Source organism: Hippopotamus amphibius, chromosome 16 (genome assembly GCF_030028045.1).
Source record: "Hippopotamus amphibius kiboko isolate mHipAmp2 chromosome 16, mHipAmp2.hap2, whole genome shotgun sequence".
NCBI classification, from domain to species: domain Eukaryota; kingdom Metazoa; phylum Chordata; class Mammalia; order Artiodactyla; family Hippopotamidae; genus Hippopotamus; species Hippopotamus amphibius.
In genome coordinates, this window is record NC_080201.1 from 57,821,077 (window position 1) to 57,836,816 (window position 15,740).

The 15,740-nt window shown below is 48.2% G+C and overlaps 1 protein-coding gene across 1 annotated transcript; it reads left to right on the forward strand.

Moving 5' to 3' along the window:
* Window positions 1-302: 302 nt before the first annotated feature.
* On the forward strand, window positions 303-14,078 carry LOC130839372 (galactoside alpha-(1,2)-fucosyltransferase 2). Its single transcript, XM_057713614.1, has 2 exons — window positions 303-427; window positions 9,768-14,078. The coding sequence occupies exon 2, from the start codon at window positions 9,770-9,772 to the stop codon at window positions 10,814-10,816; it is 1,047 nt and encodes a 348-aa protein (XP_057569597.1). The 5' UTR covers window positions 303-427; window positions 9,768-9,769; the 3' UTR covers window positions 10,817-14,078.
* The last annotated feature ends 1,662 nt before the right edge of the window (window positions 14,079-15,740 follow it).

Here is a 15,740-nt window from a genome sequence, read left to right on the forward strand (position 1 = left end):
TTACTTCACCTCTCTGTGTCTTGGTTTTCCTAGCTATATCTGAGAGGGAGTGCCTCTCACGGAATGGTTGTGAAGATGAGACGAGGTTGGTTGGCCAATTAACAGTTGTTTGCCAAGATAAATAAAAGTGGGACGCTGAGAGGACTGAGCCAGGTTGAGCCGGTGCAGCAGGACTCTTGTCCCCTCCTCCAGGCTGCCTTCTGGGCCTGTGTCCTAGCAGCGCCCGGGGAGGAGGGAGGGGCTCCGGGCTCACCGGGCTCGGGCTGTCAGCCACCCCGCCTCGCACAGGCTCCGAGTAGATCCTGGGCAGGTTTTCGGCCACCAGTGCAGGAAGGTTCGGGAGATTCTGACTGAGGAGTGGACCCCGCGAGGGGAGGGAACGCTCTTAGCTGCTCGCCCAGCCGCTTTGTCATCCACCCAGAACCAGGTGAGAGATGGCGACGGGGAGTTCCCGCACCTGCAGCACAGCCGCGTGTACACACACACACACACACACACACACGTACACACACACACACACACACGACAGAGAGGTGGGAAGACTTGATGCCAGGGATTCAGTGGCAAGTGGAGGCTCAGCCGTCCACTCCTTGGCCTCTGACCCTCTATGGGCTGCAGCCCCACCTCAGGGCCTCCGGAAACGAGGGTCCATCCCTCACAGCCCAGGCACCCACCTCCTCTGCCCCTCAGCGCACCGGCCACCTGACCTCTCCGTCTGTCCCCAAGCCGGCCGCCCTCCTCAGCTCCCATAACGTTTCTTCCTGGCAAATCTATTACTCGACCACCCATCCCCTCCCTCACCACCACTCTCCCCATCCCCACCCAAGGCCACTAGCTCCCTCCCTCCCTCCTGTCACGCATTTCCCCAATGGGGGCAACTTGAGAATGAAAGGCTAGGTCAGGTCTAGTGGTAACTGGAATGTCCTGGTCCCACCTTGGAGGCTGCTCCCCCACCTCCGAGACAGACAGCAGGACCCTGGTCAGAGACCCAGGGCTGCAGGCCCCACCCCCAGGCCTGCCACTGTCTGGGAGGTGACCGGATCCCTAATTCCATCCTGAGTCACCATTTCCATTCTAGGCCGAACATAAAGTTGGGGATTTCAAAGTGGTGGCCCCACATTTTGTCTTAAGTTCTTCTCTAGCGTTGTGATTATAGTGTGAATTTCGGGGACAGGGATGGACAGGGCAGACCTGCCCATGCCTGGCATGGGTGTGGAGGGGATCCCGCAGCCGGGCAGGGACTGAGCTGGGCACTGGAGCCGACCTGGGGGGAGGAGGAGGGAAGCGGTAGGGAGGGGCCTTCAGAGATGAAGGAACTGGACATGCAAATTATGGGCTGAGAGGAGACTGGGCTTAAGGTTAGGGAGAGTGAGGCTTTTGAGAAGTGGAGCCAGTAGGGTCAGCTCTGGTGTGGGGACAGGTGCGGGGGAGGAGGGGAGGCATGGAGGCTGCGGCCAGACTCGGAAAGGGGAGGGGATGAGACCAGGCCCCGGACAGAGAGAAGTCGATGAGAACAGGAAAGTTTAAAAGAGGTTATCAGCAGATTTTGGTGGCCCCACTTTTCTGAGGGACCTGGAGGCAGAATTCCCCCTGCAAAGTTGGGGCTGCTTTCTGTTCTGTATCCTACTGCAACCCACCACAGGATGACCCCAGGGGACCGGGGTGGAGGAAGGAACCTTGATCCCTGCCTTCACCCCTCCCTGAAGGGTTAGGTGCGGCTATAAGGACTGAGGGCAGATAAGGAGATGGACTTCCTGATCTCAGAGGACTAGAGGAAAAGGCAGGCTCCTCCCATTTGGCAGATGGTACTCAACCTTCAATCCAGACTCCAGCTGTCGGCTTCCCCCCTCCAGAGCTCATCTCCTATGACCCCCATGACGTCAGGGGGGCTGCTTTCCAGATCTCCTCTCCTCCCCAGCTCCCGCCCCAGCCCTGGCCCTTCCCCAAGCTTGCCACTCACCCCATCTCTAACCAGTCTCTGAGCCTCAGTTTCCTTAACTTTTCAATGGGCATGTTTATGATTACATGGTTGTTGTTAAAATTCAGTAAGGCAAAGCTGCAGGAACTCAGAGGAAGGGAGCCCGGCAGGCCACTTGGTGAGTTTGGGGTATTAACCCTGCTCCAGATGAAAGGAGCAGCCGTGTGGTCCAGCATTCACGCCGCAGCCCTGCAGGGAGGGGCTGCTATTATTACCCCCGTTTTTTGGATGAGGACCCTGAGAGGCCCACGGTAAAGGTCATGCAGCTAATCAGAGGTCCTCGCTACACCCCACAGAGCTTCTCTCCAAACCTAAATCTTTCAAAACCTCGCAGCGCAGCAACCCCCACTCCCAGACACTGGGTTTTGTCCTGTGAGGCTCTCCCCACCTCTTCCTCTTCTCCTTGAAGCCTCAGTCGAGGTCATGGGTTCGAATTCTGGAGGCCAGTGAGGGCCCTCAGCCGTGGCCCTTCCCCCTTTCTGGGTGAGGAGGGAAGGAGCAACCAGGGAGACTGGGAGACATTGTTCTAGAACATTCTGTGTTTCCTTTTATCTCGGCTTTCTGTCTGCAGTAAAGAAATGTCGAAGGGACATTCAGGGGCACCCCTGCCAGTCCAGAGATGAAGAGGGTTGATGACGAAGATCTGTGCTTCTAATATTCATTTTTTTACCTACTAGATGCTGGGAAATGGAGACAAAAAAAAAAAAAGAAAGAAAGAAAGAAAGGGATGTAGGAAAATGAATGGGGAAGAGAGATGCTGGCAAAGACACATTGAGAGGAGGGAGGAGAAACAATGGGGCCAGACAGGGACTTGACCGAGGTGCAGCCGACAGTCTTCCTGCCTGTATTTCCTGAGCACCTGTTACGTGCTGAGCCCAGCTTCCTAGGGCTGTGGGGGACACACAGGGGACAAGACGGACACTGTCCCTTCCTTCACGGTCCCTTTATTACATAGGAGGACATGTGTAATAAAGACACGGAGACTGAGAGATCTCAAAAGGGACTGACCTGGAGGCAGAGAGAGAGTTGGGGCAGAACAGGGGCTGGATGTGGGACCCAGTCGAGGAAGATCCATTGTGCCCAGCGGCCGTCTTTCTCTCTCCCCTCTCTGCCTCTCCCCCTCTCTGTCTCTCCGGTTGTCATTCTGTTCCTCTCTCTGTCTGTTTTTCTCTCCCTGTCTCTCTTTCGCTGCCTCCATCTTTCTCTGTCTCAGTCTCTTTTTGTCTGTCTCTCTTCCTGCGCTCTCTGTCCCTCCCCACCCCCCCGCCATCTTTTTCTCCATTTCTTTCTTTTCTTTTTAAAATTTTATTTATTTTATTTATTATTACTATTATTGCTGTGTTGGGTCTTTGCTGCATGCAACTTTCTCTAGTTGTGGTGCTCGGACTTCTCTTTGCGGTGGCTTCTCTTGTTGCAGAGCATGGGGCTCTAGGTGCAGGGGCTTCAGTCGTTGCAGCATGTGGGCTCAGTAGTTGTGGCTCGCAGGCTCTAGAGCACAGGCTCAGTAGTCGTGGAGCACGGGCTTTGTTGCTCCACAGCATGTGGGATCTTCCTGGACCTGGGATCAAACCCATGTCCCCTGCATTGGCAGGCGGATTCTTAACCACTGTGCTACCAGAGAAGTCCCTCCATTTCTTTCTATTTCCCTTTCTCTTTTTCTGTCTCTTTTTCCTTCTCTCTCTCCCTTCCTTCCCTCCATCCTTTTGCCTTCCTGCAAGCATCCCCCTTGGCCCCTGTTGTTCCATGTCTCGAACTTGGCAAATTTGGAGCCAGACGGAGGCACCAAGGTTACTTCTTGCCCTTCAAGGGCTCACCATCCAGCTAGAGAAAGGAAGAGAAAAGCACAGTGGGAAGAAGGCAGAGGCCACTCCACAGAGAGCTTTCCTCCTCCTACCTCGGTGCTCCCTCCCCCTTCCTCCAGCTTCCCAGTCCTCAGAGGGCTCCTCTCCGCCCAGTCAGGGGACGGGCCTGAGAAATCCTGTGGGGATCTGGACCAGAATGAAAGTGCTACGTGGCCTTGAGGGAAACCACCAGGAAGGCATCTGGAGCACAGTGATACTTTCACCTCACTGTAGGATCTTTATCGATTTTTATTCTCAGGACTGAATTCACTCTGCTCAGGGATTTCTCCAGTTCATCCTAGATAGGACTTAACATACTGCACTAGCTGGGCCATACAAGGCCCTTCAGCTGCCGAGCCTACAATCAACAGGTCACCCTCTCTGTGCTTCTAACTTCAAGCTCCCAAGGGAGAGAACCTGCGGGGTACAACTTATCCTCTTGAGCCAGCACCCACCCCCAACATCACAGACTGGCCAATGGATGGGCCGTCCTTGGGCCACTGTCATATGATGCATTATGGGCTGTGTTTGCATTTTCCATAAAGACACCCATCCCACTGGATTACAGCCCACCTTAAGATGACCTCATTGTAACTTGGTCACCTCTGTAAAAACCCTGTCTCCAAATAAGGTCACATTCTGAGGTACCAGGAGTTAGGATTTCAATATATCTTTTTTTTTTTTTTTTTTTTTTGGCTGCACGGCATGTGGGATCTTAGTTCTCTGACCAGGGATTGAACCCACGCCCCCTGCACTGGGGAGTCTTAACCAGTGGATCTCCAGGGAAGTTTTCAATATATCCTTTGTAGAGAGACACAATTCACTCATAACAGGCTGTAACAAGATCTATGGGTTGGGTAAGCAAAAATGTACTTCCTTAATACAGTGTACCTCTTGATCACCTATCACTCATATTCTTTAATTCACACCTTCAACTTTTTTTTTTTTTTTTTGGCCACCCGCATGGCTTGTGGGATCTTAGTTCCCTGACCAAGGACTGAACCCATGCCCCCTGCAGTGGAAGCACAGAGTCCTAACCACTGGACCACCAGGGAAGTCCCATCAACTCTATTTAAAAAAAAAAATCAAACTTCAGTCTTGGCAGGTGACTCACAGACACACTCACTGCCCAGAAGGATAATTCCCAAAGTCAGCTTTATCCATTATATTTACGTCTGATAGTACAGAGCTACTTTAGTTGGTCTCAGAATTCACAACCTCTGTGACATTGATTCCTCCTCTAGGTCTGCCCTCATCACATTCATGTCTGACTCCTCCCAATGCTATGATCTGTGGTCTAAATGCTAGATTTGACCATTACCCATACACTCAGTGGGAAGAATGGAAGCCCACTGGTCCCTGGCCCAGAGCCCATAGAGAACAGCACCTTTTGCTCTGCATGTGATAATATCAAACATTTACTGCATGCGTATATGTGCCAGACACTGTTTTAATCCTCAGAGAGGTGAGGTCACTTGTCCAGAATCACACAGCTACTGACCGTAGGAGCCTGAAAATCAACAGCCCACAGCTGGTGGGTGTGCACTTAGACCCTTAGATCCTCTCTGAATCACCAAGCCAAGTATATTCCATGCAGGGCTGTGTGAGTGGAGGCTTCACTTTCAAGAGCCTTGAGAAAGGGACCTTACCTGGAGCTTGTGAGCAATAAGGCTGAGATTCATGTGAAATGAAGCTGAGCTTTGAAATGAACCTTATTCAGCGAACCCAGCCTCCCTGGCTCCTTTCTTTCAATGTGAAAGGGGCTAGAGGAGGTCATACCACCCAGAAGTCTATTTCTGTTTGGGCTCAAAACCTGGGGACACCCAAAGGGTCCACCCCCCAGCTGAGTTGGTTCAATTCAAATCCAGGCATCTAGTTGACAAGCCCGAGTCTCTTCTGGAAAGAGAACCCTCCTGCGATCTTAATGGGCTCAGAGGGTTTCAGTGATTTATAAATTAGAAGCAAGGGCCTTGCTACGTTAGGTCCTGTGCTGACTTTTCTCAGCCATAATGAATCCGAAAGGACCGCACCTGCATAGCTTCTGACAGCTTCCTAGCTTCAATCAGGTCACACCCAGTTTGATTTAGCCCCAATATTCTTTTCTTAATGGCCATTTGATTCAGTAGTTGGACCAGAAACACAAGCCCGAGACCAAATCAAATAGAAACATTTATTTCTAACCTACTCTGGTGCAGAGCCTCCAGCATATGCTGCAATTAAAGCCTGCTCAGGAGGAAGAGATTTCTTTTAACCTGGGTGGGAACCTCGCATTCACAGAGAAGGAAGAGGGAAGTCTTTGGAAGAGCTGAAAGAACAGAAAGCCATCTTTCCTAGGACTCCTCCCAGTCCAAGCCCGCTCAATCAATGGCCGGACCTGAACTTTCCCTGCAGCAACATGTGTTGGTCCAGCCTAGACTGCAGAAGGACAAAGCCCATCAATTGTTTCTAGATGTGATCTTAGCAATGCTAAGGTGTTAACTGTGGTGACATTAAGGAAGGATTTTTCTGCTTTTCTTTACTGGTTTCTAGCCACATGATGGGGAGTCAGAACCAATTCATTTCCTGCTTTTCTTGCTTGCTTGCTTGCTTGCTTGCTTTTCTTCTTTCTTTCTTTCTTCCTTTCTTCCTTCCTTCCTTCCTTCCTCTTTCTTTCTTTCTTTCTTTCTTTCTTTCTTTCTTTCTTTCTTTCTTTCTTTCTTTCTTTCTTTCTTTCTTTTTTCATAAATTTATTTACTGCCGCGCACGGGCTTTCTCTAGTTGTGTTGAGCAGGGGCTACTCTTTGTTGTGGTTCACAGGCTTCTCGTCATGGTGGCTTCTCTTGTTGCAGAGCACGGGCTCTAGGTGTGCAGGCTTCAATAGTTGTGGTTCTCAGGCTCTAGAGCACAGGCTCAGTAGTTGTGGCACACGGGCTTGGTTGCTCCACGGCATGTGGGATCGTCCCCGACCAGGGCTCGAATCCATGTCCCCTACTTTGGCATGCGGATTCTTAACCACTGCGCCACCAGGTAAGTCCCTCACTTCCTGCTTTTTCTTTACTTATAGCTGCTTTGCTTATGCTCAGCAACCATATCTTCAAAGTCTCATCCTTTTTAGGACTTTAATTTCTTCTAAACAATCTCAACCAACAGCTTAATTAACTGCTTCACTCTACAAATCACTGGGTCAAGATTTATGGCCCAGAATGGGGACTCCTCAATGCCATGGACCTCCTATAATAATGTTGCAGGAGAACGTGGCGTGAGAGGATGGTCATGTCCCAGGTCTCAGGTGAGTCCCTGGGATGGGCCACCAAGTGAGCCATCCCGGGCCACCTAAGCTTTGTGCAGGAAGGAACTCAAGAGCGAGCCACAGTAAAGTGAAAGCAAGTTTATCGAGAGAGATACGCATTCCATAGGCAGACTGTGGACCATCTCAGAAGGTGAGAGCAGCCCTCAGACATGGGGTGGTTAGTTTTTATGGGCTGGGAAATTTCATTGGCTAACAAGTGGAAGGATCATTCCAACTATTTTGGAGAAGGGGCAGAGATTTCCAGGAATTGGGCCATCACTCACTTTTTGGCCTTTTATGGTCAGCCTCAGAACAGTCATAGCGCCTGTGGGCGTGTCATTTAGCATATGCTAATATATTACAATGAGCATATAATGAGGCTCAAGGTCTATTGGAGGTCGAATCTTCCACCATCTTGGACCTAATTGGTTCTAACGAGTTTTTATCATATCCTGTTTTTCTCAATGGCTGTGTCATTCTTTAAGGGTGTACCCTGCCCCCTTCCCTCCTGTCTCAATACCATCATGAGTCCCATGTGTTCTCAGAAGGTCTGTCCTATGCAACCACCCCACTCCTGGAACTAACTTCTGTTGTCACCAGAGTTGAAAAGAACAGGTTGCATACTTGTTCAAATGTAAGCAGATTTTCTGGGATTTCTTGACCTTTGAGGTGTCTGCACACCTCTTAGGTATCTTCTGGCTACTGGCTCCCTCTGCTTCAGCCTGCATCTGATATGTCCCAGCCACATCTACCCCTACTCTCCCTTTCAAGATTTCCTGCTGTGATTTTGTGGAATGATTCTCTGGTCCTTGTCCCCAGTTCCTGGCACACAGCACCTAAAATCGTTGGCATTTTCTCATTGATAAGTGATAGCATTTGATGAGGCAACCCTTGCCAGGCCTCTAGATGGCTTCAGGATGGGAGATGGTCACCAGAAAGACCAAGCCTTCATTAGAAGATTGGCACTTTCACCTCTAGGGAGGAGAGATGGACCAGAGATTGAGCAAATCACCAGCGGCCGATGACTTAATCAATCGTGCCTACATACTGATACCTCCATCAAAACCCTAAACAATGGGTTTCAGGAAGCCTCTGAGTTAGCAACATGAGCCAGGAGGGTGGTCCACCCCAACTCCAAGGGGACAGAAGCCCTGTGCTCAGGACCCTTCTGGACCTCATCCTGTGGACTTCTTCTGACTACTCGTTTGTCTCCTTTATAATTAACTAGTGAACATAAGTAAAGTGCCTGCGTGAGTTCTGTGAGCCATTCTAGCAAATTATGAAGCCTGAAGAGGGGGTCATGGGAACCCTGATCTATCGCTGGTCAGTCAGAAGTATTATGAATGGCCCAGGACTTGCGCTTGGTGTGTGAAGTTGGGGGCGGTCTTGTGGAACTGAACTGTTTCCACTTGCGGGATCTGATACTAAGTCCAGGAAGATAGTGTCAGATTTGAATTGAATTGTTGGACGCCTGAATGGCGTCAGGAGGAAACAACTCTCACCTATCAACTGCCTTCTGAGCCTTTTAATAAAAATACTCTAGAGAGTGAATTGGTGACTCATCTTTTAGAGTCAGCCTATACTTGTCAAAACCTTAACCAAGGAAAGGAGAAGCCACTGTGGAGCCAGGCATCTATCTCAAGTTCAGTCATCTGCAGCCAGGAGGGTGGACAGGTCAAGTGCTCAAGCTCTTGATGATGGGGCAGTTTCCCTTCAAAAGGGATATATATATATAGCTAGAAGGGCATGCAGGGATGGATATCTCTAGAAACTGGATCCCCAGTAAATCATAGGTTCACACACTTGTACTCATTATATATAAACACCCACACATGTATACTCACAGTCTCTAAACCCCACATTTCTGCATACAATGTTTATACACATAATGTATGCATATGCTCACATACACATACACAGGTTATTTCTTCACAACCACCTGCACACCATGTATATAGTACATGCTCATATCCCATGTGTGTACACAATGCAAATATCACTCAGAGATATTGAATTCAGTTCCAAGCCACATAAATTTTTTGGTTTTCCACTGCATATAAAAGCTATGTTTTCCCATTGCATATAAAAGCTGTGTTTACCCTATACTGTAGTCTATGAAATATGCAATAGCTTTATATCTAAAAAAAAAAACCCAGTGTACATACCTTAATTTAAAAATTGATTTTGCTAAAATATGCTAACCATCACTTGACAACGCAGGGTTACCACAAACCTTCAATTTGTAAAAAAGAAAAAAACATGCAGCATCTGCAAGGCTCAGTAGAATCAGGTGTGTCTGTATATACACAGCCATACAACACAATGTACACATGTGCATTTGCACAAAATTTCACACTCACATGTGTACACCACACACAGATACCCACATATACTCACACAATGCACATGCCGCGTGTGTATATATACACACAGGGCACGTACATGTGTAAACGTGCACATGTGAGTCCAAGGGAAACACACCCTCATAACACACACTCCAGAGGTGTACCTGCATACGTGTACCTGAGTATTCACACTCATTTCTGTACACACAAAGTAAATCCACGTGCACGCACACCCACACAACATCTGCACAGACAACTGCGCGGCCAGCTTCACGCACCACCCCAGGGCCTCCAGGCCCCGAACTAACCGTTCCCTTCTCTTCCTCCCCTGACAGCCATGCTCAGCATGCAGGCACCTTTCTTCTTCCCCACAGCCCCATTCCTCCTCTTTGTCTTCGCGGCTTCCACCATATTTCACCTTCAGCAGAGGCTAGGGAAGATTCAACACACATGGGAATTTGAGACCCTGGAGCTGGTGACCACTGAGACCTCCCCGAGCCCCCGGTTGGGCCACCAGACGAGCCCCCAGCTGAAGGGCATGTGGACGATCAATGCCATAGGCCGCCTGGGGAACCAGATGGGGGAGTATGCCACCCTGTACGCCCTGGCCAAGATGAACAGGCGGCCGGCCTTCATCCCGCCCCAGATGCACAGCACGCTGGCCCCCATCTTCAGAATCACCCTCCCTGTCCTGCACGACTCCACGGCCAGCCAGATCTCCTGGCAGAACTACCACCTGAACGACTGGATGGAGGAGCAGTACCGCCACATCCCGGGGGAGTATGTGCGCCTCACTGGCTACCCCTGCTCCTGGACCTTCTACCACCACCTCCGCGCCGAGATCCTCCAGGAGTTCACCCTGCACGACCACGTGCGCAAGGAGGCCCAGAATTTCCTGCGGGGTCTGCAGGTGAATGGGAGCCGACCAAGTACCTACATAGGGGTCCACGTGCGCCGCGGGGATTACGTCCATGTTATGCCCAACGTGTGGAAGGGTGTGGTGGCCGACCGGCGATACCTAGAGCAGGCCCTGGACTGGTTCCGGGCTCGCTACAGCTCCCCCATCTTTGTGGTCACCAGCAACGGCATGGCCTGGTGTCGGGAAAACATTGATGCTTCCCGCGGGGATGTGGTCTTTGCCGGCAGTGGCATTGAGGGCTCACCTGCCAAGGATTTCGCGTTGCTCACGCAGTGTAATCACACCATCATGACCATTGGGACGTTTGGAATATGGGCCGCCTACCTCGCAGGTGGAGAGACCATCTACCTGGCCAATTACACCCTCCCAGACTCTCCCTTCCTCAAACTCTTTAAGCCAGAGGCAGCCTTCCTGCCAGAGTGGGTTGGGATTGCAGCAGACCTGTCCCCACTCCTCAAGCACTGATGTTAGCTGGTCCTTGGCACCCCATTCTCCTTTTCGGGGTCCCCCAAGATCAGTCCCAACGTATGAGGAGCACATTGGTACATTTTCCAGGATGCTTCCCTCTTGTACCATAATGCTTCAGCCTACAAGTAACAGAAGTCCCAACTAACTTGTTTAAATAACATGTTCATGTGTCTCACACAACAGGACCAGAGATGGCACATCTCCAGGGTTAATTTAGCAGCTCAACAATGTCATCAGCAACCCCAGTTCCATCCATCTTGTTGAGCTGCCATAATCTCTTAAATCAGCTCCCACATGGTCCCCATGGTCCCAAGAGGGCTGCCACATACCTGTGTGTCACACAGCATATCCTCTTCCCAAGGCAGCCAAAAGAGGTTTGTTCTTATCTTAGGTCCCTTTTGAAGAGTGTAGGAAACCTTCCAAATCCTCCAGCAACTTGACCCCATGTCTCACTGACCAGAAGTGTGCCACCTGACCCTTTATAAGGCATAGTGAACGAGACCCTGGGTTTGACTTAGCTTCAGATCAATAAATCTTTGCCCCCTGCAGCTGGGGAGTTGATCAGCCTCCTCTGAAGGACATGGTGCCTTACAGTAAGAAAATTGGGGTGCTCTTACCAAGGAAGAAGGGAGCAATGTCTATAGGGTACAAAAGAGGGAAGCCCTGAATTATTGTGCAGGTTGGTCACTACACAAAGGCCCCTGGCCAAGGAGGCAAGTGGGGCTTAAATAGAGCCCACAGTCTGATCTTCAAACTGTGTGTCCCTGGGACTATGTCCACGCAGAGGGCTCACTTTTTTCTAGTTAGCCTGCCCAGAGTGGGACCTTTCGTCCAGTTTTCACAAGAGAGCCATACTGGCTAGTAGGTGTGACTCCAAGACTATGTGCCCCACCTCTGCAACCCTGGCTTCTGGGGACTACAGTGATTATTGTCGAGAACTCAGAGACCAGCATGGCTCAATGAACTTGACCAGAGTCCATTCAAGTAAATGCGTGTAGTGATGAACCTAACAGACAAGACCCCTGCTCTCAAGGACTGCATTAACAAAACAAAGTGGCTTAAAACGACAGCAGTTAATTATTCCCCATCAGTCTGCGGGTCAGCTGGGTGATTCTCTGCTCCCGTGCAACCTTAACTGGGTTCTCTTACGTGGCTGCATTTATGTGGTGCTCATTTGGAGTATCCTGCAGGACAGGGTAGCTTAGACTTCCTCACAACACGGCTTTCAAGTTGTTTGCTGAAACACTTGGTCTTGGAGTCCTCAGTCATCATCATCGTGTAAGAAGTCCAGCTATCTGAAGCTGCCATGCTGTGAGGAAGCCCAAACCCAATGAGAGGCCACAGATTAACAGTCTTGGCTGAGGCCAGCTTCAAGTCATCTGAGCCTGGGCATCAGATATGTGAGTGTAGAAGCCTCCAGATGATTCCACAGTTCCAGTCAACCTAGCATTTAGAGTGATCCAGCGGAGGCTCCTGACAATGCTTTGCAGAGACAAGCCATATCTGAATTCCTGATTCACAGATTCTCTGAGCACGATACTCTGATTGTTTTATGCCACCAAGTTTTGGGATAATCTGGCAGGCAGCCATGAATAACTGGATAACAGACTAAACAGATTATTCTCTGTATTTGCAAAATCTTTTATGACTTTGGCATGAAGTAGGCCAACATGAACATCCCCACCTGACTTGAGATCCCATGTGCAAAGGTCCTGTGGCGGGCTGGGGTGGGTGGATGGGGAGTCTGGTTATATGTAAGAGTGAAATGAGACCAGTATGGCTGGAGCACATGGAGACAGATATAGGTGGAGAAGTTATCAGGGTGGGACTCTGAAGTACCTGTCGACCACGCTAAGGACTTCGGGTTTTATTCTAAGACCAATGGGAAACCATCAGAGGGCTTCAATTAGGGGAGTGATATGATCTGATTTGCTGTGTGGACACATATCTAGCTGCTATGTGGAGATACAGCTGTAGGGACAAAGATGGAGACAGACCAGTAAGAAGGCTACTGTAACATTCCCAGCATGCAATGATGGCGGACCAAGGAGATAATGGTGAAATAGAAATCTCATTGCAAGGGCCCAACAGACATTCCTAGTGTCTCTCTGCCACAGTTTGACATTTCTGAAAAAGACAATCTGACTGGCTCAATCAGATTGATATTTGAGTCAGTTATCCACCATGAGTCAATTACTTGAGGCTGTGGGGAGGGGGTCACCTAAGACAAACATGGCTGCCATGTTTGTAAGGGAGTTGATTCAAGAGGTAATGAAAGAATACCCTAAGAATTGGCAAGATACTCCAAAAATGGGTACATTGGAAAAAAGGGTTCACCACTCACATTTCAGTGAGTGAAACAAGTCATGTGGTCACACCCAATTTCAAAGAGGTGTCGATGAAAATTAATCAACGGATCTAAGAAAGAAATGGAAATTTTTATTTGAGCTAGATTTGAGGATTATAACCCTGGGAAGAGCATCTCAGAAAGCTCAGAAAACTGTTCCACTGGTTAGAAATCAAGCCAAGGTTATACAAGTTTTTTCTGAGACGGAGGGCTGAACATCAAATGATGTATCATTGACAGTTTACATAATCCAGATCTAAGCATCATCCTGGTGGGTCATGTGTCAGGATCCCCTGACAAGATCAAGAAGGAATGTTATCTTTTAAGGAGTTGTCTTGTTAGTTCTGGGAGAATGTTGCTGTTTATGATTGAGCAGGTATTCCTCCTTATGGGGGAGGTTTGGTCGATGGATAATGCAGATACACAATGCACACTGAGGGGATAGGGGAGGCTAAAGGGCAGAGAAAAATCTTTATGTTTAAATTTTTCTTGTCTTGCCATAAAACATGAATTTTATTTCACAGAGGGCAAGTAAGAGCAACCTGCCCACATGCCCCAGATTTATGCACAGCTCTGACAACTACCTCACATCTCCTTGCAGGCCTCTGCAGTCTCTCTGGGTGGCTCTTTTGGGGCCCCTTTCTTGTGGCTTAGTACCCGTGAAATGGGATGCCACTGTAATTACTAGCTAATAGGTTTCTTGGTAACTCTATTTAAGGATTCCCCTTTCAAATTTCCAGGCTTATTTTATACAACTTGAATGGGTGCTGGTCACTGGACCAGGTTTTTCTATTTAAAACAAAAAGAGGGGCTTCCTAGGTGGCGCAGTGGTTAAGAATCTGCCTGACAATGCAGAGGTCACGGGTTCGATCCCAGCTCCAGGAAGATCCCACATGCCACGGAGCAACTAAGCCTGTGTGCCAAAAAATAAATAAATAAATAAATAAATAAATAAATAAATAAATAAATAAAACAAAAAGAATAGAAATTCTATGTTCATTTATTAATTTAGCATTCTCTATTTTTTTTCACGTACATTTGAAAATGTTTTGGGGGAGAGGCACATTTCACACACTTCTAAATAAAAGCAACATCATGGTTGGTCATAGTTTCCAGAAATGGCTGCGACAACATCTCTCCTCATTTCAGCCCGCGAAGCCTTCCTCCCCTACCCATCCCCATCTCAGTAAATGGCAGTGTCCATTTACTTCAACCAAACACTTAAAACTTACTCTTGATTCTTTCTTTCACATTTTATCCACCAGCAAGTTGTCAGCTTTACCTTGAAAATATACCCTGAATCTGATCTTCTTTCCTTCCTCTACCATAACCATCTGTCCAAGTCACCACCATCTCCACCTGGACAGTTTAAAAGCAAACTAAACATTTTATACATAAAATAATGTAGTAAATGCCCATCACCCAATTCAACAATTTCAAAATGTCCCCATTCTTCTCTCATCTGTGCCCCTCATCCCCCTTTTTGCTTTATGCAAATCTCAGACATCAGATTTTTCCGTGCATGAATCTTATGTCTCTAATGGATAGAAGTTAATGAAAATATAACCACATAAATATCTAAGACAATTTTATAATATATGTTAATATCATCTATCAGAAGTCTGTGTTGAAACTGTTCTGATTGTGTCAAAAATATCTTATTACTATTTTTTTTGGATCCAGATCTCTACAAACTTCACCCATTGCCTTTGGTTGACAAGTGTCTTAAATATCTTTTAATCTATAATGATCCCCTTCCCTTTCTTTAAAAAAAAAGGCATTTTAATTTGTTATGAAACCAAGTCATTTGTCATTTTCAATTGGCTGGTTGAGTCCTCCTTGTGTCATTCAACGTGTTCCTATATTCCCTGCATTTGCTTTGAACCAGAGTTGAAGCTAAAAAGTGTGTGTGTGTGTGTGTGTGTGTATAATTCTGTATCACAATGATAAGAAATTATGCTGCAAAAATATATATTGAAAATATACTTCGAGGAATGAATTTGATTAACCAGCAAACAATGATGGTGGGCCAGTGAGGTAACAGTGGAAATGAGGCTAGAGACCAATGAGATTACCAGATTTCAAGCTTTACCATAAAGGTAAAGTTATGACAGAGTGGTACCAACATAAAAGATAGAAAAATGGGACTTCCTAGGTGGTGCAGTGGGTAAGAATCTGCCTACTAATACAGGGGACAAGGGTTCGAGCCCTGGCCCAGGAAGATACCACGTGCCGTGGAGCAACTAAGCCCATGTGCCACAACTACTGAGCCTGTGCTCTAGAGCCCGTGAGCCACAACTATTGAGCCCATGTGCTGCAACTACTGAAGCCCACATGCCTAGAGCCCATGCTCTGCAACAAGAAAAACCACCACAATGAGAAGCCTATGCACCACAACGAAGAGCAGCCCCCCTCGTCGCAACTAGAGAAAGCCCGTGTGCAGCAGAGAAGACCCAACACAGCCAATTAAATAAATAAATAAATAAATCCATAAAAAAAAAAAGATAGAAAAATGGAATCCAATAGTGAGTCCAGAAACAGATCACATATATATTGTCACTTTATTTATGACAA

Excerpts from the sequence above, each read along its gene's own strand:
- LOC130839372 (XM_057713614.1), top strand. The coding sequence starts at position 9,770 with ATGCTCAGCATGCAGGCACCTTTCTTCTTCCCCACAGCCCCATTCCTC.